The 27,363-nt window shown below is 33.5% G+C and overlaps 1 protein-coding gene across 1 annotated transcript; it reads right to left on the reverse strand.

Annotated features, from left to right (window-relative positions):
• Window positions 1-9,067: 9,067 nt before the first annotated feature.
• On the reverse strand, window positions 9,068-17,720 carry LOC123536834 (uncharacterized). Its single transcript, XM_045320303.2, has 2 exons — window positions 16,842-17,720; window positions 9,068-10,107 (listed from the first exon to the last, which is right to left on the reverse strand). Exon 1 carries the CDS (start codon window positions 17,600-17,602, stop codon window positions 16,844-16,846), a length of 759 nt encoding a protein of 252 aa, XP_045176238.2. The 5' UTR covers window positions 17,603-17,720; the 3' UTR covers window positions 9,068-10,107; window positions 16,842-16,843.
• Between the last annotated feature and the right edge of the window lie 9,643 nt (window positions 17,721-27,363).

Raw genomic sequence — 27,363 nt, forward strand, 5'->3', positions numbered from 1 at the left:
GTTATGAAAAGCGCAACTCCCTCACGTTCCCTAGCACTGGCTTAATCGGAATTCTGTTACAGTATAATGAATGTTTTCCATGATCCACTGCGAGCAAACCTTTTAATAGCCGTCAGACCGTTCTTGTATTGTGATAGTTTATAAAATCTGCGAAAAGATCCATTGGAAGCATGGAGCGCAACCAAGCAATTTAACAGTAGACCCGGTTTGACTTGGACAGTTCATAAGAAGTAATGAAATGTGCAACTCCCTTCACACCAACTTGCACCGGCTAAAATTGAATTCTATTACAGTAAAACAATCAATAGTATAGACTTTATTGATATCTAAAAAGCACAAAAAAAAACAAACTGATATAACTTTTGGATCAAAACATCTATCAGAAATACTAAATACAGTCAACTTTTTCAGGATTTTTAAGTGAGTAAAGATATCCAAGGAGTTATTCAGTAGTCTTACAGAAATCATCGCGGTTTTAGGAAAACCAACAGTTCCAACAAATGTAAACAAGTGTGTGAAATGGTCCATCTTTGATGTGTTTCTTTACATTATGACGATTCTTGATATTATACCTATGTAACGCATGGATTACATTAATCATGGATAAATATATTTATGTACCTTTGTATATTTCGAGTTACACGCCTGTTTTGTGATATAGTACTGAGTTTTATTCGATACTGACATTTCCTCTAAGATAGTTATCCTTTTTATATGATCTAATGAAATTTGATATTGAGTCTCCTAAAGGTCATTCTAAATGTTACAACATAACGGCGACAATTGTTATATATTATTGATAATCTCTACTTTACATGAACCTATGTTCTATATGTATTTTTGTTTATGCAAATGGATTTTGATAACCTTATATGCTAGTTCATTAAGTATATTTCCGAGTACATGTCGTATTGCATGTTTCCACTGCCTCTCGTTAAGACTCAATCAAACAGAATCTACTATTATTTTGCTTGCTTGCGTTCAATCCATAATTAACCTTCCACACAGGGAAAAATAATGAAGATGATATACGCTTGTACGCATTAATAACATGATTCTAGAAATTATTGAAAATGAATTTGTCACACTCTTGTAAAAAAACATCTTTATTGACTGTTTACATGATATTCACAGAAAGGAAACTAATATAGATGTCATACGTCGGGAAATGACGCTGTCTCTTTTGTCTTCAATCATTTCCAATTTACTATATTAGTTTATTGAAAGATATTGTAATTCTTCTTTACAAATTGTTATTCTAAGTCAAACAACATGCCTATTTAAAGAATCATATTTTTAATATGAGATTGTGAAATTATTATGCTAAGATATCATTAAAACAAAAACTTGGTATGATATAACCTTTTACTCGCAAGTTTCCAAAAACTATACAGTTCTGTCATGGATACGAATAAACTAGGAAAAATATGGTCCCCAGGTACCCATCAGGGACGACTTTATATAGCGACTGTAGCCAAGTTCTTCGTGGCGCATCCGATATAGAGGGACATTAATTACAAGGCCTTACATTACTGTTTTATTGCCTTTTTATATTCAGAAAAATAAAAGTTAATCGAGATTGAGTAATATGCAAATCTATTAAAAGAAAAGTACATTTATACTACGTCTTACATTTACAAGTTACAAAAATACTAGATATTGATATATAAGGTATATATAAGGTTACCAGACATTTAGATGTATCTTGTTTAAACAATTAAAAATGCTCTTCAGTTATGTTTTACCCTTTATAGATCACATAAATGAGCCGCACCGTAAGAAAACCAACATAGTGCATTTGCGACCAGCATGGATCCAGACCAACCTAACGGTTTCTATTATTGCAATAGGCTTTGAAAGCGAACAGCGTGGATCCTGACCAGACTGCGCGGATGCGCAGTCTGGTCTGGATCCATGCTGGTCGCAAACACACAATGTTGGTTTTCTCACGGCGCGGCTCAAATTATTTTGATGAGGTTCTGATAAAGTATGGTTTAAATTTAACAGACATGTGTTTTATCAAAGTTCTATCTTCTTACTTAAGGGTATATTGAAACTGTCAACTACCAACATTTAATGCTATTTTATTTTTCCAGTATTCGGCGTTGGAGTAGCTATTTCCTTGTTAATATGTTCAAAGCAAACAAAACGAAAATTTTTTACTGTAGAGATTTGTTTCAGTAACTGCAGCATTGGCAGTATTGAGCTTCGTGAAACGGGATGCCAGTATGTCGAAATTCGATCAGCTTAAAAAATCTTTTAATGTATCACATAGTATTTTGCAAAATTTTAACAAATATCTTTAAAAGAATAAAGTAGCACTAGTTGCAAAAAATCAACAGACTCGAACAGTTTTTAATAAGAAAATCTATTATAAATAAGGAACCCATTTCAGAAACCACTTAACGACACTGTTCTGCAATAACTAAGAATATATTAGATTTTCGTTTGATATATATATATATATATATATATATATATATATATATATATATATATATATATATATCTATATATATTTTAGCGAAGAGTCAATCTCTATGCTTCAGGTATCTTGTAAATATCGTCGTTTAATAATCACAAAACATTGTCTTTACGTTCTAAATTTGAACGAGATCTTAAAACGAATTACATGTTATTCCCAATGTACATGTATCTGTTTAAGTGTGACATAGATATACTTAAAAATATACCCTCAGTAATTGTTTTTAGACTCTGACAAAGGAACACATTATTTTTCCAATCAACTTTTTTCTTCATAAGAATTGATAACATCTATAATACACTCTTACAGACTGGAGAAAAATCAAAGGCCTGAAGGGCCTGATAGTCGGCTAATGATTGATGTACTGGTAGTATAGTCTACCAGTTTCAGTTTGTTTTTAGTTTTTTTTCCCCAACTGAACAGAAATTTTGTTACAATAGATGAAATGGACATTCAGTCGATGCCTAGTAAAACTTTGATTGACATTATACAAGTATTTAAACCCAATATATTTCTCTAATATTGAAGAGTGGTTCGCAAAAATAAAAATGTTGAAAGTACAAACTACAATTTGACAGCTGACACTAAGATACTGCCTATGACTATAAATATTTTTCCAGTAAACATTTGCCTCCGGCATTACCAAAACAGGCAATTATCGGCTGGTATATATTCGCACATGATAAAATTTGAATATGACAAGTTATATATTGAAATTTTATAGCGCGGATTGCCACATACAATTTGTAACGGATGGACGAAAGAACTGTTCAGATATTTTACAGATAACGGGCCTGGCGATAACCGTGTCACACGCTAGGTATAGTTCAATCATATTATAAGGGATGTGAATTTAAAGTTTACTTACTTTTGCGTTTAAAGATATGTAAATGTTGCTGAGTGTCAATATATAGTGTCATGAATTTTTACACTGACAGGAAAATTGCGCATTCGAAACTAAGGGAAGTTACTCGGACTACCTACTAATTTCGGAAAAGATAACCGATATTAATAAATGCAGTTCATTTTTAGTTAAAACCACCATTTATTCTATTTCAGACCTGTTAACCCCTTCAAAACCATGTCAGTAGTCCCCAAGTCCATGCACTTCAAATTATCAATTTTGATTCATGTAGACTGACAGGCCCAGATTGGGCTGAAAAATGTTTGAGCCATTTTTACGTAGTCGGTAGCAGGGTGGGTGTGGGGAGGGTCGTTCCTTCCCGCTTTGAACTGCATTCAGATTTTGAAATGGACATTGTGGCAGGTGGTAAAAGGGCAAATGTATTAAACTGTAAAGTGGCAATATGGGGTGAGGGTGTGGGAGGATACCCCATCCTGCAAGTAGGGCTTGGGGTATCACCACAAGAAAATTTTGAAAATGTAGACCCTTGATACAGCCTTTGGTGCGATTTCTAACTGAAAATTTTATGTTTCAATTTCTAAATATTACCTAGATTCTTTTTAGTATTACAATATCCAAAGTATGAATGACTGTCACTTCATATTTTTACTTTCAGGTCATGCCTCAAGACTAGAATATAAGTCTGATATAGACTCTATGTATGTGTTATAAAAATAAATTCTAGAATCATTTCTGTTACAATAATATCTATCATGTCTGTTACTTGAATGTTAAAATTTCATAACACAGCTCGATATTTACCCACAATATTATATCCGGATACGATTACCGCCAAAATATCCAGTTTCAACAATATGTTTTACAAATTGTGATGATACGAAGACAGTTTAGCAGGAATTGGCAGTATCTGACATTGAAGTTTACGGTGAAATTACCTCTTATTTAAATCATTTCATAAATTTAAATAAAAATTGTTTCGTTTCGTCAAAGCAGTCTAACATAAGAAATGAAATCATTTTTAAAATCAGTAGTAATTTAACAAACCAGTAAGAGCTTCTTCTCCCGATAATTTATCCGCTTACTGACTGCAAAATTCAACCCAGGTGTCATCATGAAACGCAGAATGGGTGACGGTTTCATTGTTTGCGACCTGAATCGTAAGCAAATTATCCGAACCAGTCAAAATTCCAGAAAGGTTACGATTTAGAACGAAGTTGTATGTAGACGTTTCGCCACTCGTGATTTTGCATCATTTTGATCTGGCCGATCTTCGTAGTATTTTTTCGGTGAACCGAAGACCGTATTTTCAAACGCAAAGTCGTAGAAGCGTTGTTATAAACAGGTCACGTGTGTTCGCCGACAAGTACCCAGAATGTAATTAGGATTCATCCGCAAAGTCTCGCGGAAGAATTAACGTACTGCACATATCTTATTCGGGCCATTTAAAACGAAGCTGTCATAATTTAATTTCATCGATGTGGTAAACTCTTTGATAAGAGACATTCCAATGCTTTCAGAGGTACCCGACTCAATAAAATACTAGCAGTATGTTCTGGAACTATATTTTGTCTTTCGCTGGATGTTACGCAAGCTTGGTAAGCCTGCGCAACTCATGAAATGCACAGCGCAATAAATTTGTTATTTGCGCAATGATTTTAAAGATTATTTTTTGAAACGGTCAGGGTAACAAATGGATAATTTGGCTAATAAGTTAATATGCAGTTTTTATTTGAATTTGTGAACATCATAATTGCTATTTTGTGACAAAAGGGCATAAAATTAGTCACCATAATCATAGCGCAAATATATTACCAAATCCCGCAGAATCGTTATGCGTGTTTATGCTTAATGAGTTACCGCGGAAGTAAATACGTAGCATTTTTTCGAGTATTGCACTATTACACTTTATAAATTTGACAGATTACATCGTATATTGGTCTTAGCAAATGGAATTAACATAACTGAACTTCATCCGATCAATGAACTCTTTGAAATTAGGGAAAATCTAATGGAACTACATCAATTCGCTGTGTTGTGAGGCCATTTAATGAGAATGAGAAATCGGGCGATAGCAAGGACTCGTCAAACGCTTTCAGCGTTTAGCCGACTCAACAATAAGTCCCCGGAAACTTTTACTAGTTAGCAGTAAATGAGTCTTGGTAAAAGGGGAGATTATTTTGAGCATAATTGCTGCGCATGATGTACTGGTACAAATTTCAGTAAACAGCTACACGGCTACTAAACCACCACCAAAAGGTGGTGATAAGGAAAAGAGCTATCCGTTTCCGTGGTTCAGCTATCGCCGGTTTCAAAACAGGTGAGTAAAATTTATATTTTACGTTACACTTTCCTTGATATAACTTATTTCAAATTTCGATGTATAGACACACTATATGAACATTATCGCGCATGTAAATGGTCTAAATGTGTCTAAATGTGTATGATACTCACACAGACATACATAAGCATTAATAAAATCTCTCGTAAATTAAATACACCAGCATTTTTAAACGTGGTGGCGCTTTGGCATCAGTGATAGCGCTATACAGTAGTGGTGGCGCTGTGGCGGACGGTTAGCGTTAGAACGTCTCTGACTACAAAGAAGTAGTTTTATTCATGAGAAACAAGGGAATGTCATTTACCTTTTTAAATTTAATGTTTTAAAGTTATTTTGAAATTAAGAGATTAATGGTTATATGATATATAATTATATACTCACAACCTTTATATATTCAAGTACCATGCAGACGCTGTTTATCAGTCGCAGATGGGAAGTCTCAAGCGAAACTCCAAACTACTATAAAAAGAACAATATCTTGCCAAGCCTTTTTCTCCGAAGGGATTAATTCAAATGAACACAAATATCCCACTGAAGGCAAGTTCTACAACAAGTACAAATGCTCCTCCAAAGTACCGTCACTCAAAAAAGGACTTAGTTTGTTCACCTATCAAAAATAGGTTATAAAACTAAAATCACATTCCAAATAAAACAAAACTTTTGACAAGTCAGTCACTTTCAAATCAAGCAACACTTTAAGATATGAGACGATTCTAAGCATGACAATGAATATGGAGAAGTACTTGAAAATATTAGCGAAATGGAGAAATATGATATTTAATTGTATTAATTTAGTGCACGTGAAGACCGTCAATAATTAGGCAGATAAGTCGATTAATTCTTTCTTTTTAACAAAGTGAAAGCCATTCATTTCAGAAGTATTAATAGATGTTCTGGAAATGTTTGGAAAAGAACATGTAAAATCTGAGTTTTCGTCTTTAAAGTAGCGGCAAGGAAAATTCCACATGTTGATGTAACATGTATACATGTTGTTTCTAGATGTAATAAAATGATTCAATGCAGATGGAGTTTAGCAAGTTAGATATGTATAACGATACTTTTCTCGGGAGAAACTGGTCATAGGAAATATTAGGTGGTGGACACTTTTATTTCGGAAAGGCTTAGCTACGAAATGTTGTCTTTTTATGTTTTTATTGATTGGCAATTTGTTGGTTATATGAGAAATAAAACTATTCAATTTGTTCAGATTTTAAACAAGGTAGACGTGTAAGTTGGTAGGCGCGATTGAACAGAAAACACATATTATAGCCACTGCGCCACCACTACTGTATAGCGCCACCACTTTTAAAAAATACTAGCATATTTCTTTTAAGGGAGATTTCATTACTGCTAATGTTTGCCTATGTACGTATCATATATATTTAGACCATTTACATGCACGATAATGTTTTATAGTGTGTCTATGTATCAAATTACAGCTCAAATACAAACAGATATCAAAATGTACAATTGTGCGAATCGGGAGAAAAGCTCTTGACACCACAATTTTTATAATATATTAACGAAACTACAGTCATCCTGTAGTAAAGGTGTTCTTACACGGCACTACATTCTCCGAGCTTTGAAATAAATTTCATCAATTAAAATGAAAGACAGAATGTTTTTACAGTCTCAAACTGCTGATAGCAGCACGACGGAAATGTCAATAGCTCTTTTCCTTATCATCACTTTTTGGTGATGGTGCTAGAGTTTAGTAGCCGTGAGCTACGGCACGTAGGAATAGTTGTCATTAGGGTTAAAAAGTAGAGCGTTTATTTGAACATAAATTCAAAGTATTTTAAACGGTATTCATTAAGAAGTGTTTTAGTCTTACTATATCAGGTCTAATAATTACTTCCAAAAAATTCAGACCAATTCACTGATCTGTTGATGAAATCTATAGGAAGATCACACTACTTGCTGGACATGCCATTAAAAGGCTCATTGAAATTGGCCTTAATTTTTATCCGAGTTTTAACAGGTCACCGTTAAAATTCACCTCTTACGTTTAACTATTTAATGGCATTTTCATGACCATAGCTTTAATGCCATAAATTAAAAAGCCATGAAATAAATACATTAAAACCCTGGTAAAATGTACCTTGTTAAAATGACTTTGAGGGTCATGAAAAGCTGCTAAAAGTAAACCATTGAAATAATTTAATTAGCTCCTTAAAACCCCATGAAAATTTCTTAATTGGCATTAAATTAATGAGCCATTAAAAAGGTACCACTTAATTTCACAATAATTAGTAAATATTAAGAGGGCCATTAAGTTTTTTAATACTCGATTAATGGTTAATTATTAAGAATTAGTCGATGGTCTCATTAAATCTGTCAGATTCAATTTTAATGAGTTTGTAATATTTTAATGGTATATCAAATTAAGGGCCATGAAAATCTACCACCAGAATTAGACATCATTAAGATAATCAACTTCATATTGAGATTTGCCTTGTTGATTTAAACTAAGTATTACTACACATGTAATAGTATCTATACACATGTACTGTTTTGTAAAATGCTAGAAGAATAATTGATTCTTTTTTTCTCATTATTTTGTTATGTAAACACAGCCTTGTACAAACAGTTTTCGTATTGTATCCTCATTCTGTCATATGTTCATATGAAATGAGAAAATAAATGGATATTGTATTGTGTTGTACTGACTGAGAAAGGTTTACTGGTACCGGTTTTATTATTAAGATCAAGTGACCTTGTGGGTAGTTTTAACTAACCAACATTTTTACACTGACAAACATTCTGACCAAGTTTTTATTGGTACAGACATTAGGCGTCATGTGTATTCAAAAGGCCACTGATGATGACAATGTCAGCACAGAATGGGCGATCACAATGTAGCCCTCCTTCAGTACTTTGTGCTCAGGTGCATGCACTTAAACAGCTAAGAGCAAATATTTGAGGGATTGCATCACAAGTAGCACCCCCAACCAAGCGTACCACACTCTTTGATTCATTGAAACGAAGAAACCATTGGTCTGCCCATACCCCAAGTGAATTTAAATCAGACTGTAAATCTTCACAATCATGTGTACTGTTCACTTCTCTATAAACCTTAGTTTCTACTCGAGGATTGGAAAATTTGAAAATCTAAACTGGTCTGAACACAACTTATAATGTAAATTCCTTACCCCGCCCACTTTCGTATACAAATGCTGATTATTTGGACAGGAAAAACAGAAAACAGAAAAGTGGCATACATCAATACGTATTTATCCTTACCAAAATAATGTAGATTAATGTTATAAAATAAATTAGTATGTTTTCATCCGACTTTCATTGAAATAAATCCGATTTGTTTGGCAAACATTTGAAGAAAATGGCGTAACTGCATCAAGGGGAAATAACTTTAATGCAACTAAATATAACATCATGATATATTATAGACGATGTGTGCGTAGTATGTATTCATTTTGATTAAAGTCCATTTTAGAACAATATGGGACTGGAATTATAAGCATTCAGTGGGGCAAGCGCAAGCCAAAAACCAAAAAATATTTTTTTTTGTGTTGCTGAAAATATATCAATCACATTTTACAGAATGTAGGATTTAATTGGCATCACATTGCTGTTAAGGGCCATTAACTTTACTCTTAAATGAAATCGTAGAGAACCTAAACATTTAATGGGCATTAAATCAAAGTTAAGGGCCATGAATAATCCTGTTAAATTCAAAATATACACAATTTCATTATTTTTTCAAAGCCATTAACTTTTTAGCTACCAAACCAAAATTTTAACGGCATGATTCATGGTCAAAAATGGATGTTTTAATGGTATTTTAACATGTTACCCATAAATATTGTGAAACCTATTAAATAAAGTGATGCAAGAATTAATGGTGTTAATTAATGGTTTTTCCTATTTTAATGGATATTTTACAGGGTTTTAAACCATGTTTAATGGTATGTGCATCCAGTAGTGTCATTTGGTAACATAAAATGCAACCAAGCAAAATAATAGCAGACTCAGTTTGAGTCTGTTCATGAGAGGTAATGGAATGTGCCGTACTTCTCATGCCCCTTAGCACCGGCTTAAACGGAATTCTATTACATATATATTGAATTGAGCACATGATCCTAAAGGCCTACAACATATAAAAAAACGTTGAATAAAATACAGGGAGACTTTTACTGCCGCCAAACGGCACATATAGATTGCTATTGTGATAGTTTATAAAAGCCTTAGGAAGCATAGATTGCAACCAGGAAAAATAACAGCAGACTCCTTTATGTTTTAATATTGATTGCAGTAATTATATTTAATTGCTTTTCAAGAACTAAATGTTAATTATTCTCAATTGATATACTTCTGGCATCGTTTTTCTTCCGTGGATGGATGTGACATCAATATTCGGATACAATTGTTTGTGCTCGTCTACGTATCTGGCTACGTAACCTGAAAATAAAACAAGATTACAATAGTTATATAATTGTCGGATACGATCAATATTCAGGTAATGTGAAACCAGTTTCTAGCCACTTTTGACCCTGACCTAAAATTGGCACATGCTTTCTACAAACTAAAAAACTAAACATCTTTATAAGTGAAATATTAAAGCATCCCCATTCACTTCCCAATTTTTGTAACTGGGCCTCTATGTACCCTCACTTAAACATTGCCTACTTTGATGTTTTTTGATGTTTTTTAATAGTGGAGCATGCTGTCACCCTTGCACTGCTCCTGACAACCGTCATACTACTTGTTTTAATATACGTCATGATATCCATCAGCAAAAATCGAGGTTGACATCCCATTAACTGGTTACCTCCCCGCTCTTCCTCCCCCACGCACCTACTACCCAGTTTCTTTATTTCCTAGTGTCTGGCGTATGAAAGTAGCTGTTTTAGATAATATTGAGATTAAGTTTGTGTCTATGATGTTGATTTTCGGCAACATGTGATTTTGACTGATGTTATTATTTCTTATTTAGAATCAAATCGAATCGAGAACTTAGGAGCTCGCAATTCACACCATTATTCATGTGCATAATAAAACACTGCACTTGCATTCAGCATGGTACCAAGAGACTATTTACGGGTACTCTAAAGAACAGCAACCTATAGACACCCCAGATAATCTCCAGAATCATAACCTATCGGTTATGTAAGTAAATGCTTCTGTTGTGGTTTCTGGTTATAATGGATTTAGCAGAAAGTTATTGGTATTAATAAATCTTACAATGATATATTCCGTAAATAGAATCTGGAAAGTTGTACAAATGGTGACATAGCTGCTGTTCTGAGCCACCTATATCTTGTTCTGCTAGTGGTTTGTAACACATACGTTTCCTTGGCAAAAGGTCGGTGTCAATCGATGAATAATACACAGATGTTTCAATTTATTCCAATAGTATTTTACGACGAAATCACATGTCATGTTTCTGCAATTTTCACTGTTTGCCTTGTTCTCGGTCGTTCAGAGGGATCTACTTTTCAGATTTTATCTTTTAAATCATTCATTATAAAATTGAAAAATTGAAAAATGAAGTAGTTTGATTCAATAGCATTTACATCTGCGCACTAACTTTCTTGGGGAACTGGTGATGTTAGGTTATTTTTGAATGTTAAGTTTAACATTTTCTATTTTTATGAATTTAATTGAATTACAAATATAAGCATCTTCAATTGAATTTCCTGATTTGAATTATCTGCTATATTTTCGAATAGAAAGTTTGTTTCGTTCATATAAGATTAGATGTGGATACCAAGCGGTAAGAATCAAAGATCATTAGATTTGGCTTTGTCTGTTAGTCCGTCCGTCTTTTCGAGAAAATTTGTGGTACACACATCGCCAAAAGTACTGAACGATTTTTATGAAACCGTACAGGAATGTTATTCAACATAAGGAGTTTTAGCCCATCTGTGCACAAAGTTCTCAAGGCGAGCTATTTTGGTAGCACCGTGTCCGTCATCCGTCGTCGTCCGTTGTTCACAGTTACACTGTTTACAATCTAGACGTAACAATGTAAGCCTAATCGTTATGAAACTTTGTCAGAATGTATGTGTTAAGAAAATCTTGACAGATTTTGAAACTTGTAATTTTGGCTAAAATAGTAGGTTACTAGGTTAAATCATAGAAACTATTGTTAACATTCTAGATTCCACTTTTCTAATGGCTCTATATAAGATCATGGCAGAATATTTGTCTTTATAAATTCTATATCATGGTTGAAACTGGATTATCTGGGGTACAAAATTAATGTCACTAGGTGAAGTAATAGAAAAACTGTGTTATTACATTAGAGGAAATGTTTTATATTTGATCTTTATTAAACGTTGGTAGAATAGTAGACTGTTTGACTTATAATCTAATTTGAAACTGAATTATCTAGGATTAAAAACTAGGTCACGAGGTTGTATCATAGAAAACAAAACATTGTTAATATTCTGAAGCAGTATTTTCTACTGGATCTTACGAATCAGGGGCAGAATGTTTGCCTTTATCAAACTGGGTCAATAACTAAGTTAGTAGATTTAATGATAGAAAAAACCTTCTTTGCGATATACAGGCAATATTTACTGTTTTATCAATATGACATTCAGTCAGAATATTTGTATTGATGTTGTTTAGATCAGTTTAAATACTGCATTATTTGGGGTTAAATAGTAGGCCACTATGTCAAACTATAGATAAACTTTGTTAACCATCTAGAGACCGAGTGGCCTACCTTTGACCCAGTTTCAAACTCGTCCGACATTTTGTTAAGACAAACATTCTAACAAGTCACTATAAAATTGGGCCAGAACCTCTGGAGTGTTCAAAGCTAAATTGTTTACGTTGGACGATTACGGACACAGGGCGATGACACTAGCTCACCTTGACAACTTTTATCAAATGCACAACATCTATTGTTGAAGAACTTTTCAGTAAAGTGTAATGAATTTGGGCAATATGTGTACAAATTTTCTCTTTTCCTACCGCATATAATATAATTAAATTATTTTGAGATTGTCCCCTTAAAATATCAATCGTTGTAGGTTCGTGTCTAGCCGAAAACCACTACAGAAGCATTTCCATAAATACCCAACAGGTCATGATTCTTTAGATGACCGTGCCAGGTAGATTATGCACAAATAGTAATTAATTACTTTTGTTCAGGCTTTATTCAAACTGAACTAAATGCGTGTCTTCCCAATCGTTGAACCGGAAAAAGACGATGTATTTTAACTTATCTGTTTCTTCAAATATTTGTCATTTAAAGGCAAAGAAAATCTCCTATATAAGTGACCCCCCCCCCCCCCCCAAATACCAGACTTTTTAATCCCCAATATACAAGGTCCTGTCTGGTCCAGTCTGATAAGGGTCCATAAAACCCCTGTAGACTTGACATGTAGCGTAATTATTGTCAGAGAATCATAAATTTTATTGCCTACAGGTAAATTGGTTATTTCCTGTGTTTTGCATTTTATTATTGAAATGCTGTTGTTTTTTTAGTCTTTTTTCAGCATGTACACAAAATTATTTTAATTGATAAGATACTAATTTTGATTGCTCAGTCATGTTGAGTAATGTCCTGGCCAATTAAATTATAACTCTTATAGCAAAGCATTTCTCACTATAAAATGATTATTCAAAACTTAATAAGAGAAATTACAAGTTTGTTTATTCAGTGATTATGATCTTTTAATCAAAAGTAACAAAATAAAAACGAAAAAAAAGATAATTGCTGGATTTTATTAGAAATTAAAGAAGCGTTCAGTTGCATTTTTAATAGATAAAGAAGGTATATAGACAGAAGGATGTTATATATTAAAAATGCTTAATTCCTCTTGTGTTGTCTAAATAATGTTAACTTTCTTTTATGTATAATAAAATCCAGCAATAAAGATATATCATTGTTCAAAATACACAATAATTTATTACTTCTAAAAGCTATGTGCCGGAACGCATTTTTTATATTTTTGATAATAAAAAACAGCAATAATAATATGTAATTGTTAGAAAACTTACTTTATTAAAAATATGATAAAACACTGTTGTATCTTATCACTTTGTTTATTTAGTCCTAATTCAATCAAGCTTTCTAAACTCGTTATAAAGGTGAGAACTGATTTGCTATAAAGGTGAGAAATATCACCTGCAATTTATTTACTGCACAGTAGCTAAACAGTAGCTTATTATGATAAACAGAAGCAAGTCTACCAATGGTCCTGACTTGTGTATTGGCCCTTATCGCCAATACGCAGACCTTATCATCTCCATAGGCCACATACCAGGCATACCAGAATCAGTGTCTTTAACGTAACTATGCGTTAACCAAAAACATCTCCATAAAAGAAAACTATGTTTTAAAAAGATTAATTCAAGTGGTCAAAACATGATGAACAATTCACTTTAAGAACACGTAAAACAGCGACCATGGTATACAATAGCACTTATAAAATGTCTTAATAATAATAATAGAGTTAAATATAGGCTAACACAATCCTATTATGATTATTCATGTGATTGCAAATTTAATGTGGTCTCAAAATGCCATACTTGGTAAATCTATTAGGCGTAATAAATGACAGTGTAAGAGTTCAGCAGCGTTTTAAATTAAAAAGCTATTCTGATCGAATTTCTGTCTATGACAGCATCTGATAGAATATTACTTTTCCTTGAGGTTAATGGAATCTTCTGTTATGAACAAATATTGATAACACCACGCGAACTTCTCCATAAAGAAAACAAACTTATTACATTACCTTGAATGTTGTTGTTGAAAATTTCATATTTATTCTTAAAACGTACAATATATGTGAACGAAATACATCACGCATATATTTATAAGTAACTTCTAATTAAGGTACTTTCAACTGATTATAATAATATGTCAATTTTTGCACAAAAGTGCTATTTTTCAAAAGCTTAGCTTATTTAAGTAAAAACTCCATTGACTTCTTTTATATGTTACATACATTTTTATTAATAAATAATAACATAAAAACATTTTTTGCCTGACTGAATCTGGATCTAAATTATCAGCACGCGATATGAATGTTCTGGAATGGAAACCTGCAAGTACATTTTTGGTAAGCATTTTAATATGAGGAACATAGTAAACTTGTTACAATGTATCGTTAAATTCAGTTCTAATTACGGAATAGAGAGAATTATACATCAACATAAAATGAGGGTCGATGAATTGTGTTTAAGAATGATTTATACAGATGAGTTATTCAGATATTCTGGCTTTGTGAACTAAACCATGCCAACTAAACCATGTCAATTTTGTAATTGACTATTTTACTTAGTTTACTAGGGATACATTTTGACCCCTACCAGTCAGTTGATGAAGCAAATAAATGGGGTTGGGCCCAAACAATTGTCTTATTGTGCTTAAGTTCAAGGGAAAGCTAAGGCGATTTTTTAATTCTCCCCCTTCAAAAAAAGTGCTTGGGAAGAACCATTGACATACCTTGTTGGATATTCGACACGCATTACCTAAGGTGTATTTACGTTTATATGATAATGATGCGCTCGTTCGCTTGTTTTAAGTTCCGGCTCATTTTAGGTCTTTTTGCGACATTCAAGCTTAAATGATAGAGAGAGACTCCAGAGGCCCTTTATGGCGTCATTTATCATTGAGACTGGCTAGAACCCTCCAAGATTAGATATTTTTTCAGTGTTAAAGGGCAAAGACACCGCTTTGATGGTGATAGAACTACCCTGAGTGCCTTTCTGAGTAGTTGTTAACGTAAAAAAGGCAGATTCTTAAGAATAAATTAGGTGCTAAAAACATTATTCTTACTTATCAAATCTAATTGCTTGACTCTGATAATCTTACTTTATTAACGATTTAGAAAATTTGCAAGACTAAACTGATTGTTGATCTATGTTTATTGACATATCAGCTTCAATTACATTTTATCTGAATATTTACTATTAACCTAAACTTAAACATTTAATATTGAAGACTTTAATAAGTTTTTAATTTCTCAGTGTACAAAAAAAAATGATAGAAACTGGTTCAACAGTCAACGATTGTATTCATGAGTAGGAAGCAGCCAGATTTCAATTTCATAAACGCATATTATCTTCTGATTAAACATTTATGTCAAGTGGTTGCTTTGTGAAATGACACTACAACAAATGTCTACTGCTGCCAGCACTAAATAAATACGGGAAATATGTACCGTAGGGTAATACATTTAGCTTTTTCATCAAATACATTTCCTATATCTTCTTTGAACAAAGATATTTCATGAAGGAAACGTTATTGAATGCACGCTATTAACTTTAACTTCAGACCTAAGAACATTTGACGCTCCTGAAGCTATAAAGGAAGAACAAAAATATTACAGAGTGAATAGGATAAAGAAAGTTGGGGCAACATATCAGAAAACAAAGAGAAAATAAAAGGATAATTAGTACACTGATAATTACACTCAATAAAACTTCCTGTTTTGACATTGTAATTTGTATATGCTTATAGAATTCAGAAGAAGAACGTAGATTTGCACAAAGCTCTTCGAAGTGTACGAAGTCAAAATAGAAAAAGTGGAAACTCCTCAAGTCGCCCAACAGGACAAAAAATGACAACATACGAAGTCAAAATAGAAAAAGTGGAAACTCCTCAAGTCGCCAAACAGGACAAAAATGGCAATGTTGCTGGCTCGCTTTGATTCAGGCTGTTCACGGACTGTAGTGGAAATGCGTGCTACAGTCCACATCCTTAAGCCATTGGTTGAGCAGAACTCAACATTTGCAAAGGTTACAAGAGCTAAAAGTGGAATTTAGTAAGGAGATCTGAGGTTATGGGGCTTCCACATCAAAGAAACTGCCAAAAGACAAAATTGAAACGTAGGCACCATAGCCAAGGGAGATTAAACAATACCCAAAGCTATGAAAGCGGGAGAAATGGTACCACCAAAGCCGAAGCAAGCTAAATAAATAACCAACACAACACCATTGTCGTGCTGAACGATGTTAAAATAAGGAAATATGACATTTGTGATTGAATGTACGAAGGAAACGTTTTACGGCCGCAACACAGAACAAACAACTCTGTTGTGATAATAAAACAGAAAAAGTGAAAATTCTACAGGTCTCCCAAAGCCTTTATATTGTATCGTAAAAACTAGAGTATTTACATCTTAAAGTGCGCAGAAAGAGATGAATACTTTAAAACAAAGCTGTATACATACCATTAAGATATAAAGCGGAGCAGTTTTATCGACAAAGGTGTTGCCCTGAAATCATCATCAGAGCGTTTACCCCACGTTGTCAGCCCGGTCCATTTTTGCTTACCCCATGGCTCTAAAGCAAGCCAGGCTTTGGGGATTTTCGGTCGCTTTCCCCAAGGCCCGAGCTTGTTCCAGTCTCTTTTGTCCTTAGTCTCCTTTTCATTTCTTCTTTTAGGCCAAACTGCCAGTCGGTTCCATTTTCTTTTATTATGTATATTTACAGCAATATCTGTTCCCAACTCCTTATCGTGTTCTCCCCAGGGCGCAGTTTGTTTCCTTGCAGTTTCTAAATCATTTTTCATTTCGACCTTTTTACCCCTTGGTGTTAACTTTTCCCATTTCCGTTTATCCAGTTCATCTAATAGTAGTTCATAGTTTCTCTTGCCCCATGTGACGAATGTTGCCCATTTCCTTCCGTCAGCTACATCAATATGCGGCTCGTTGTCTCGTTTGTTGGGAATGTCCTCATAATGCCACTTGCTCCGAACTGAAAAATTGCTGCCCCAGCTACGCTTGTCTGTAGTAAAAGTCTTTGCTAACGCATCGTGAATAAATTTCTTACTTGTGATATCTGGATATGAAGAACTATTTAGTTCGCTATAAATGTCATCCTTGTCCTTGGAAAACCCGTATGTTGATTTGCAATGACATAGACTGTTCATTAATATAACAATTACTGTTGTTAGTTTCATTGTCCAAAGGCACTTTATATTGAATCGCATCGTTCAGCAGTTAGTTTTCTTTAAAAGACGAAAAGAGAAAACATTACAGCCGTTTCCATACAGTCCAACACAATCATTGGCTAGTAGATGTGGCAAAGGTAAACTCACCGCTTTATTGCCGATAATAATCATATAACTCTGCGGCGATACGCTCAGAGAACAGATTCTGCGCAAAAGAAATAATCCTATAAATCTTTCCAAGGTAAGATTAGTCTGATAACAACCTGTGTCCTAATGTCAAGGAAAAATTCTTTTAAAATGACGTGCTACAATATCATTTCATTTAAAAAAGCAACTTCTATTAATTGAAATTCATTTCTATTTTAGCAGATATTTACTAAAGTAAATGTAATGTTTTTCATTTAAAAAAGCAACTTCTATTAATTTAAACGCATTTCTACTTTAGCAGATATTTACTAAAGTAATAGTACAGCTGCCAATAATTTTTTATTCGGTTTATTGCTGTAGATTGCTACTATATGTATTATGGACTTTAAGTTTTTAGTGTTTTAGAGATAAATTCTTTCTATAGATTTTTGAATCACCATAACTTACTTTTAATACTAAAATAACTCGTAAAATGTTATTTATTTCGAAAAAAAATACATAAAGGCGTGACTGACTGAAAAAAAATACAATAATGACTTGAAAGAAGTTTTGTTCACAAAAATGCGTATCGTGTTCTAATATGTCTTATTGCACAATAATTCAATTTATATATAAAGAAAGTCTTACTTTACTGAAGAATAGGTTATAAGATTCTTTCACCAGTTGTAGGCAGTTACCCTCGAGCTGGATATCCCCAGCACCTACAGCTAGTGATAGAAGCTTTTTCTTCCATACCATATTCAGTGTATGATAATCAAAAATAAAACTAAGCGTGTGACTTTCTCTTTAGCTGCATTTACTTAAAGCAGCCGCGGGAAATCGACGTGCGTAAACAAGAATGTCGGCATGACGTTTCAAAGACAAACACCAATATATAGTTCCAGTTTTGTTTTATCAGTTGCAGCGTAATGTTATGTATTTTTGATGAAGTGACGTTATTCGAATCGAGAAATAGTCTATAAAGAACAAAGAGGGACTCTCAAGGTATCTAATTTCTATTCCCTTTTATGAAATAAAATATAAATGAATGTATAAATCTTCCACATTTATGTAGTTCTTTATATCAGTTTATGTCATTTAAAGCACGAGAGTCATCTTACACCCAAGAAGGAGTTTTCTAGCCCCTGTAAAATTACCAGAAATCCCGGTTCTGTTGCAAAAAAATGTTCACATTCCATGTTGTAACGTTAAGACAATTATTTGTTCAAACACCTTATAGTTTAAATGTGAAATACTAAATAAAAAGCAAAGCAAATCTTTTAAAAAGGATGCATTTACGGTAGTACAGCCATAATGGTCTCGGAAGTATTCATTCTTTTACATACAACTCGCAGGTGGCTTTTGCATTTATCATTTTAATATGATCACCACGAAAGCAAATTACGTTAATGCAAAAATGCCAATTTTTATTTTTGCCTGTCAAATGACTAAAGGACTTGTAAACCCATTTCCCAATAAATTTTATTTCAAAGACTTTTTGACGATATTATGCGTATTCCAGATTAAAAAAACAAAAACAATATCATTGCTAAACAATTTATTATAACAATAGATGCTTTAACAGAAAGCTAAGTACGAGCATTTAAAGACATAGAACGAAAAGTCATTGCAGCTCCAGTGATTATACAAGCTTTCCCAGTGTAAAGCGGGCAGAGCAAATATCTGTCCTTAGTGAGTGAATTCTGACATCTACTGCTGTTATTGAGGCATCGAGCCAGTTCATATTACCATGAGAAATTATCACTCAATTAATTTATTGAGAGAAACTATGTAACAATATGCTAGCGATTCTTGGATGACTTACAAGAAGCCACGATGTGATTTATACGTGTCTAAACTCACAAAATACCATTAATTCTTATACTTACATTTTTACATCTACAATAACAAGCGATTCGTCTTCCATGAATATCAGGAAATCAAAATAAATTTCAGCTTATACATCTGAGCCGCGCCATGAGAAAACCAACATAGAGAAACCGTTAGCGAACAGCATGGATCCTGACCAGACTGCGCGGATGCTGGTCGCAAACCCACTATGTTGGGTTTCTCATGACGCGGCTCAATTCTTTTAAACATCTAACTAGAACAGCAGAACGATACGTCCACATTAAATTGTAATTCGACTTCCGATAAAATCTTTAAATCAAAGAAAAACTTATATGGTCATCTCGATTCAATCTTGATCTTTGCCCTTATTAAATTATATAATAATTAGTTAAAGATATTATGTAACGTTCATTTTGAAATTTTGGTTCGAACGACGCCATTTTGTTCAAATTTGCTGTCAATGACGTCAGGTTGCATGTGCAGTCTCGAGGAAATTGCCACATTTGATATCGTATCAATGTTGTTTTTATGAAAAAAAGCGTTTTTTATCTGTTTAAACAAAACAGATAGTGAATATAAATATTCATCTTTACAAAATGCATGCATGTATTTTAATACCAGTCTTGTTAGGTATATTTGATTTTATATACAGTTGCATATCACCCTTTTATTTCTTAGAAAAGTAATTTGTTTTGTATTAACACCGTATTTTTACAGTATTTCGGAAAATTAATTTGCATGCCGATAACTGTTTCAAGCAGGTCATTCATTTTCTTTACCCACCCCTATAAAATGTATTGCTTATATCAATTCAGTAATGAAGTTTAAAACCTCGGTAATTTGTATGATTTTCATCTATGTCACCTGATTAGGCAGCAGTAACTTAGCTCAGTAAGGACCAATGTCATTAAGGTAACAAATCTAAATATGGATTTACTTCGTTATCAATAATCTACTTGCTAAAATCACCCGGACTTTGGTATACACCACAGAAGCATGACAAACATCATGAGTGTGATATTTTACTACAAATCAAGCGAACGTGTCGCAATGTTTTAGATACGATATTATCTACATAAATTAACATGCACTATCGATATTGAACACAACATTTGCTTTGTATGAATTTTCTATTGAGAATTCCGTACCCTATAACAATTACAAAAATAATGGTTTCATTTTGTTTAAATGTAATTATCAAAATAGTGACTTAAAACAGATTTGCCCTGATAGCGTTCGGCTCTTGAGAATTCAATGAGGAAAATACTGTAGCCCTGAAAGGGTTAACTTTTGTACACATCTTATTTGTTCATATATAAAACTACAGACCATAATTGACATTTCGAAAGTTGTATTTGAACGGCTGTTTAAAGGTATTGTTTTATCGCCTATATAAAATGGATGGTGACCATAAGAAGTATTTATACATCTGCCAAACCTTATTTTTCGCAAGTCACAAAGAAAAGATGTAAAGTTACTACAGTGAGATTTCAATAGACTTGTACTAATAATAGATAGTGTATGTTTACATGTTTACAATTCATAGAAATAAGAAGGCAATGAAAGTAGTACAAACAAATTAAATATGGTACAAGACTCAAACAAACAGTTTTCTACATGTATTATATTGCTTGGTTTTATTCTATACTTTCTGTAGTTTATTCTTTTAGACTTCATTTTCTTCTGCTTAGTTGTTGTCATACCGAATTTGAATGGTGGAAAACATAGGTCATCTGCTGGTCATGACCAACCTCCCTATCAACTTTAATGATTTTAAGCCTAAGCGTTCTCGAGTTATCATCCGGAAACCGATTGGTCTACGTGCCAATAATGTATATAAGGTAATAATGTTGATGTTCCACCAAGGAAATTTCGAACACGAAAATAGATAAAATTGTTGATTTTTTTCCAGTCTCACAGGATGAAGTGAAAAAGAAGTAACAGTAAATTAAATTGTTATTTCAAATTCTGCAAGTAAATCGTATGAGTTAGATCCAATTCCGGCATGGCTTTTGAAAGAATGCTTAGAAGAACTGAACTGCTACCATCTCTCACTAAAATAATCAATGATTCTTTGGAGAAAGTATATGTACCGAAATCCTTCAAAAGTTCGTTGATCAGACCACTCTTCAAAAAGTCAGATCTAGATGCAAATGTTCTGAAGAACTATAGACTTGTCTCTAATTTACTGTACGTGTCTAAATACTTGAAAAGGTAGTCGATGCTCGTTTGGAAAGCCTCTTGTCTTTGAACAATATCCACGAAGAACATCAGTCTGCATACAGAAAATTTCACTCCACTGAGACTGCATTACTGAAGGTTCAAAATGACATTCTCAACTCCCTTGACCAAAATGATGTTTACTGTTGTTTATTGTTATATCTAGTATAATCAATATGTAGAGCCAAACTTGATTCTAGCTAGCTACCTCTGGTAATTTTAATGTTGATATTTCTTTTTAAATATATTTTTTGTTTTGTATTGTGTGTCCATATCATTCTGTGATATATATTTTGTCAAGCGCTTTTGAACGTTTATTTTATAGATGAAAAGAGTGCAATAAAAATCTAGTAAATGATAATAATAACAATGTTGTATGCCTTGTTAACCCCACAAAAAAGTGTAAGAAGGAATCAAGGTTATCGGATCAAAACTGTTTGAATGGAAAAGTCTAATTTAGCAGATTTCTAGTAATTCCAGGGCCATAATCCAAGAGTGCCTACAGCGATTTGGCTGGTTATCGAACTTGGCCGAGATTTATGCCCACAAACATTGGAAGCAAGTTTGGTGAAGATTAGATGAAAACTGTTCGACTTAGAAAATGGACATGCTTTGGGCACCGACCGCCGTTTTTCGAGTAATTCAAGGGCCATTATCCATGAGTGCCTGGGGCGACTTGGCTGGTTATCGAATATGGCCGAGATATTTTGCTCATAATACATAATACGCCCCGCTCTTTCAGAGACGGGAGTATAACAATATCGGCCATTTGAAATCAGCACATTTTAAGAAATTCATTTGTTAAACTATTTTGTCTATAAATGAGCTTTTCTGTCAAAATCATTCTAAATCCGAGTATTTTATTAATACTGATACCCTAGTGTGGATGATATAAGCCTCTTATACAGTAAAAAAGAACAAATCTTGTCCAGTTGAGAAAAAGTAATTATAAAGAAGTCCAAAGTGTGATACATTTATAGTATATTATACGAGAAATTTTCTTGGAATAATTAAAACAAATATTAAATGTATATTTTGAAATTTATATATGTATTTGTTTCAATTATGTGATATATGTTCAGAAGTAAATATTTTAGAAAATTTCTCAAAATAAAAATTCATAAAATTTAATATACTTCGTTTTCATAATTGAATACAAATTTTAAATTGCTTATTCATTTATCCTATCTGTACCTCAGAAACGAGCATGATGACATACCCTATTGAAAGGGTAAATATCAAAGTAGATATAAAATATATATGTTTGAAAGTTTTTAGAGTTAAATTTTAGGAAATGTCTGTATTGAGGTCTCAAAATAATGTGAATTCACGAAATAGAAATATAATAACCTTCTAAATGCAAAAATGTACATAGAAATAATGTGGCCATTTCCTTCACAATATTTGAAATAGGTTACATAATGTAACGACCTGCTGTTCACAGTAGTATACCACAACAATCACGAAATTACATTATCCTTACAAAGGAAGTCGAACCCATGCATGTTTCAAATGAAACGAATTATTATCACGTTAGCTCATCTTGACCGTTTTGTCTCAGATGCATATCTTCTAATGTTGAAAAACATTTCAGTAAAGTGTAGAGACAAAGCAAACTCTATATCCTCGACCGTTAAATTTATGGCATAATAAGCCCGACCTTACCATCTTTTTGGGCGAGATGTTTCGTACCATACAAAACACAATTAAATCATGCTGAGATAGCCCTCTTGAAATATTGATCGTCCTAGGTGTCAACAGTCCACTTCGTCTTAAATCGCAAATGTCTATTAATAGCGACGTTTAAGCATTTAATTAAAGGATGATCAACAGGTTTACCAAATCGATGAGCGATATTGCTTGCAATAATTTTCTTACTATAACGACGGCATTTAGAAGATAACAACGGGATGCGATTGCTTGCTTCAATACAAATCAATATTTTAATGATCCATTTTTCTCTCAAACTTGTCTGTAACAAAAATTTGATCCATTTGCCACTCCGTTTTTTCTCAGTAAATCCATTATTAATGATGTAAAAAGACAATGATACTTGAGAAACATCCAGAATCCCTTCCTTAAATTGCGATCCTTAATTTTAATTTCATAAACCTCCATCAATTAATCGACAATGAAATTTATGCACGAGTTTTTATCCAGGCATAGAAAACTGTGATTTACGGTGTAAAAAACATTTTCATGAGTTGTTACTGTATATAGTTGCCTTTCTGTTTTTCTTTACTATTAAACATGAAATGAAATTGATAGAAAAGATATTGAAGTACATATGTATAGAATTAATAGAAAATCTGTCCGTAAAAAATCTGGGAAATGTCCTTTAGAACAATTTCCTGTCCTGTATAACAGGGATAAGAGATAAGAGTGGGATTCAGTTTTATGTGCCAAGATAGAATAAGAGCTCCACAAGGAAAGGAAATATAAGCCCGAAAAGGAAGAAGAAAAAGTTTAGAATTTAAGGTATTTTGGGGAGGTAATTGTTTGTGTGTGTGAGAGAGAATTTTGTTGGTTTGATAGTTCTAGTGCGCGTATATGAAACACGGATAGACTCTTAAAAACAACAGACACGAAATTATTGTATCAATATTGCAAATAAAATATATAACATACTATCGTTTGAAAATCATTTCCGCCCAAGTAAAGCTTAAACTAAAAGGTGTTTTTGTCACAAAAACATATGTCTCCCCCCACCCCCTATGTATACCTTTAGCTCTGGCGGCCATTTTGTACAGTAAAGCGGAAAGTGTCGGCGATATGCACAACTAGGCTTGGTACTGATCACTCCTGTGAAGTTTCGTCGAAATTTGTCAAACAGTTTGACCTGTGAAAGCCGAATAAGATGTTTCTGTTTTTAGCTCTGGTGGTCATTTTCGGCAGCAAAGCGGAACATGCCAGAGATATGCACATTTAGGGTTGGTACTGATCACTCCTGTGAAGTTTCGTCGAAATCCAGCCAGAGGTTTGACCTGTGAAAGCGGGACAAGATTTTTCTATCTTTACCTCTGGTGGCCATTTTGTTCAGCGAAGCAGAAGATGTCATCGATATGCACAACTAAGCTTGGTTCTAATCACTCCTGTGAAGTTTCGTCGAAATCCAGCCAACAGTTTGACCTGTGAAAGCCGGACAAAATTTTTCTTTTTTTTAGCTCTTGTGGCCATTTTATGCAGCGAAGAGGAACGTTCCGCCGACGATATACACACCTAGGCTTGGTACTGATTACTCCTATGAAGTTTCGTCGAAATCCGGCTAGCAGTTTGACCTGTGAAAGCCGGACAAGCTTATTGCGGACGGACGGACATACGGACGGATAGACGGCGAAGGCAAAAACAATATGTCTCCCCCACCTATGGGGAAGCCCGCCCGCTTAGCTCAGTAGGGAGAGCGTTGGTCTACGGATCGCGGGGTCGCGAGTTCGATCCCCGGGCGAGGGGTAAGTTCTCCGTGCCGATTTGATAAAAGACATTGTATCTGAAATCATTCGTTCTCCACCTCTGATAATTCATGTGGGAAAGTTGGCAGTTACTTGCGGAGAACAGGCTTGTACTGATACAGAATCCAGGAACACCGGTTAGGTTAACTGAAATACTGTTGAAAAACGGCGTTAAACCCAAAACAAACAAAACCACCTATGGGGGAGACATAATTGATGGATATAAAATATAAATTTGTTATTCTGTATAATTGTTTACTGAAAAGTGTGATACTAAAATAAGACAATTTGACATTTTATACATTTAACAGATGCAAATTACATAATTTATAGTGTTTAAGAATAAGGCTAATAATAAGGTGTAACTACAAAATACAGTCTTTCCTAATCATAACATAAAACAGGCGTTCTAAAATAATAAGAAATATAGTATTTTTATTATGTTTCAAGTCATAGTTCATATAGAAACTTGCTAACTTTTTGTAGCGAATGCAAACCCCACATGACCCTTTGGACATTATTTCAGGTACTTGGGTAGAATCAGAGACCTCTCATAAGTTAACAGAATGGCTTGTATTTTACAATCTGTTTCTGTGGTAACTGTCAAGTATAGTGGGAGTAATTTTAATTTGCACAGACTTATATCAAAGGAACATGATGGTAGTTATTAAAGAATGAGGGTTGGTGCCTGTATACTAGATATATAATTCTCTAATGGTAGTATTGCCATTAGTCGTTCTATTGTTGTGTTCATTCTTCATGTATGTTTAATTGCCTCTGTTTCGTGTGTTTATGTTTTATTATATATTGCTTTAAGTTGTATTTATACACATGTGCTCAAACAGTCTGAAAGCGTATACATTTAAACGTGCCCCTTGTTCTGTATTATGGAATATGGTACATGTGGTTGTGTTCATTGTCTATACCTTTTTCAGTCTATCTTTTAACATTTAAGAGCTGCAGACAACTGTTTTTGACAAGAGATTTAGATAAGTGACCTAAACCACTCGGCCACTGATCATGAGATCCCGACTTAATTCTGCAGGTAACATAGAATATTGTACTGTTCATTTATATTTGACTGATGTGTCGATTCGCCGTAAAACTCAACTCACTCACTCACTCACTAAGATCTCCCTTTCGTAAATATTTAATTGGCGATGAAAGAATAGCTATGTTGATATTTTGATAAAAGGGAAGCGGTTTGCAACAGGAGCATATACAACCAAAATTGCTAGAAGAAATACAAGTTAGACACAATTTCGACATAGTACTACTCAAATGTTTTGATACTGATTCATAAAATATATTGACACATGAAACACAAAAATGTGGTTATCTTTACGTCAGGCAAATATATGCAAATACCCGAATTCAAGGAATATACAAAATTTACATGATCAGTTGAAGAGATATATGCTAAGTCATGTGTCTGAAAATCATTCATGCATTTGCAGCAAAACTTGATATACAAGCTCTTTTTGTTGTTTCGTTTGTATTTAACAGAAACAAACACAGTTTAGGTTATATGGCGACTTTTCAGCAATAAATTGTACAACAATATCTCAGGTATTACTTCAGTCACGAGCGGTTATCAAAGAAGAACCACGAACATTCGTTTATAAAGTTTGATATTTACTATCCGCATAAAATAAGTCTACGTCCCTGGTGGAGTTTCTAAGTCAGCCACCACCTGCAAACAAAAGTCTAAGGTAGGCATATAGGTCAGTCTGACATAAGCGTTCTGGTCGTATTTTTACAATTGATTACATTCCATATAAAAGTACGTTCAATACCTGATAAAGCTACTTAAATTACCACCCTGGGTGTGAATTATTTATTATCTTCAATTTACTATCAGAATGATTTTTTGAGAAGATATTGCCAGAGATCCTACTACATAGAAGAATACACTTTGATAAAGTAAGGATATTGAGCAATATATTTATATTATACAAATCATAAAAATATTTAGGAAAATGAATTCAATGATCCTCTTGTAATAACCGTCATTTCTGTTATTATATCAATTACTTTCGCACGCATTTAAGTTTCAAGCATGTCAATTAAAAGAGAAAACTAAAAGCAATGCTTGAATGTGTTACAGTCAAATTGTAAAAGCTTAAGGTGATATGGAAAGCATTTGACTCCATT

Source organism: Mercenaria mercenaria, chromosome 17 (assembly GCF_021730395.1).
Source record: "Mercenaria mercenaria strain notata chromosome 17, MADL_Memer_1, whole genome shotgun sequence".
NCBI classification, from domain to species: Eukaryota; Metazoa; Mollusca; class Bivalvia; order Venerida; family Veneridae; genus Mercenaria; species Mercenaria mercenaria.

Excerpts from the sequence above, each read along its gene's own strand:
- LOC123536834 (XM_045320303.2), bottom strand. The coding sequence starts at position 17,602 with ATGCGATTCAATATAAAGTGCCTTTGGACAATGAAACTAACAACAGTA.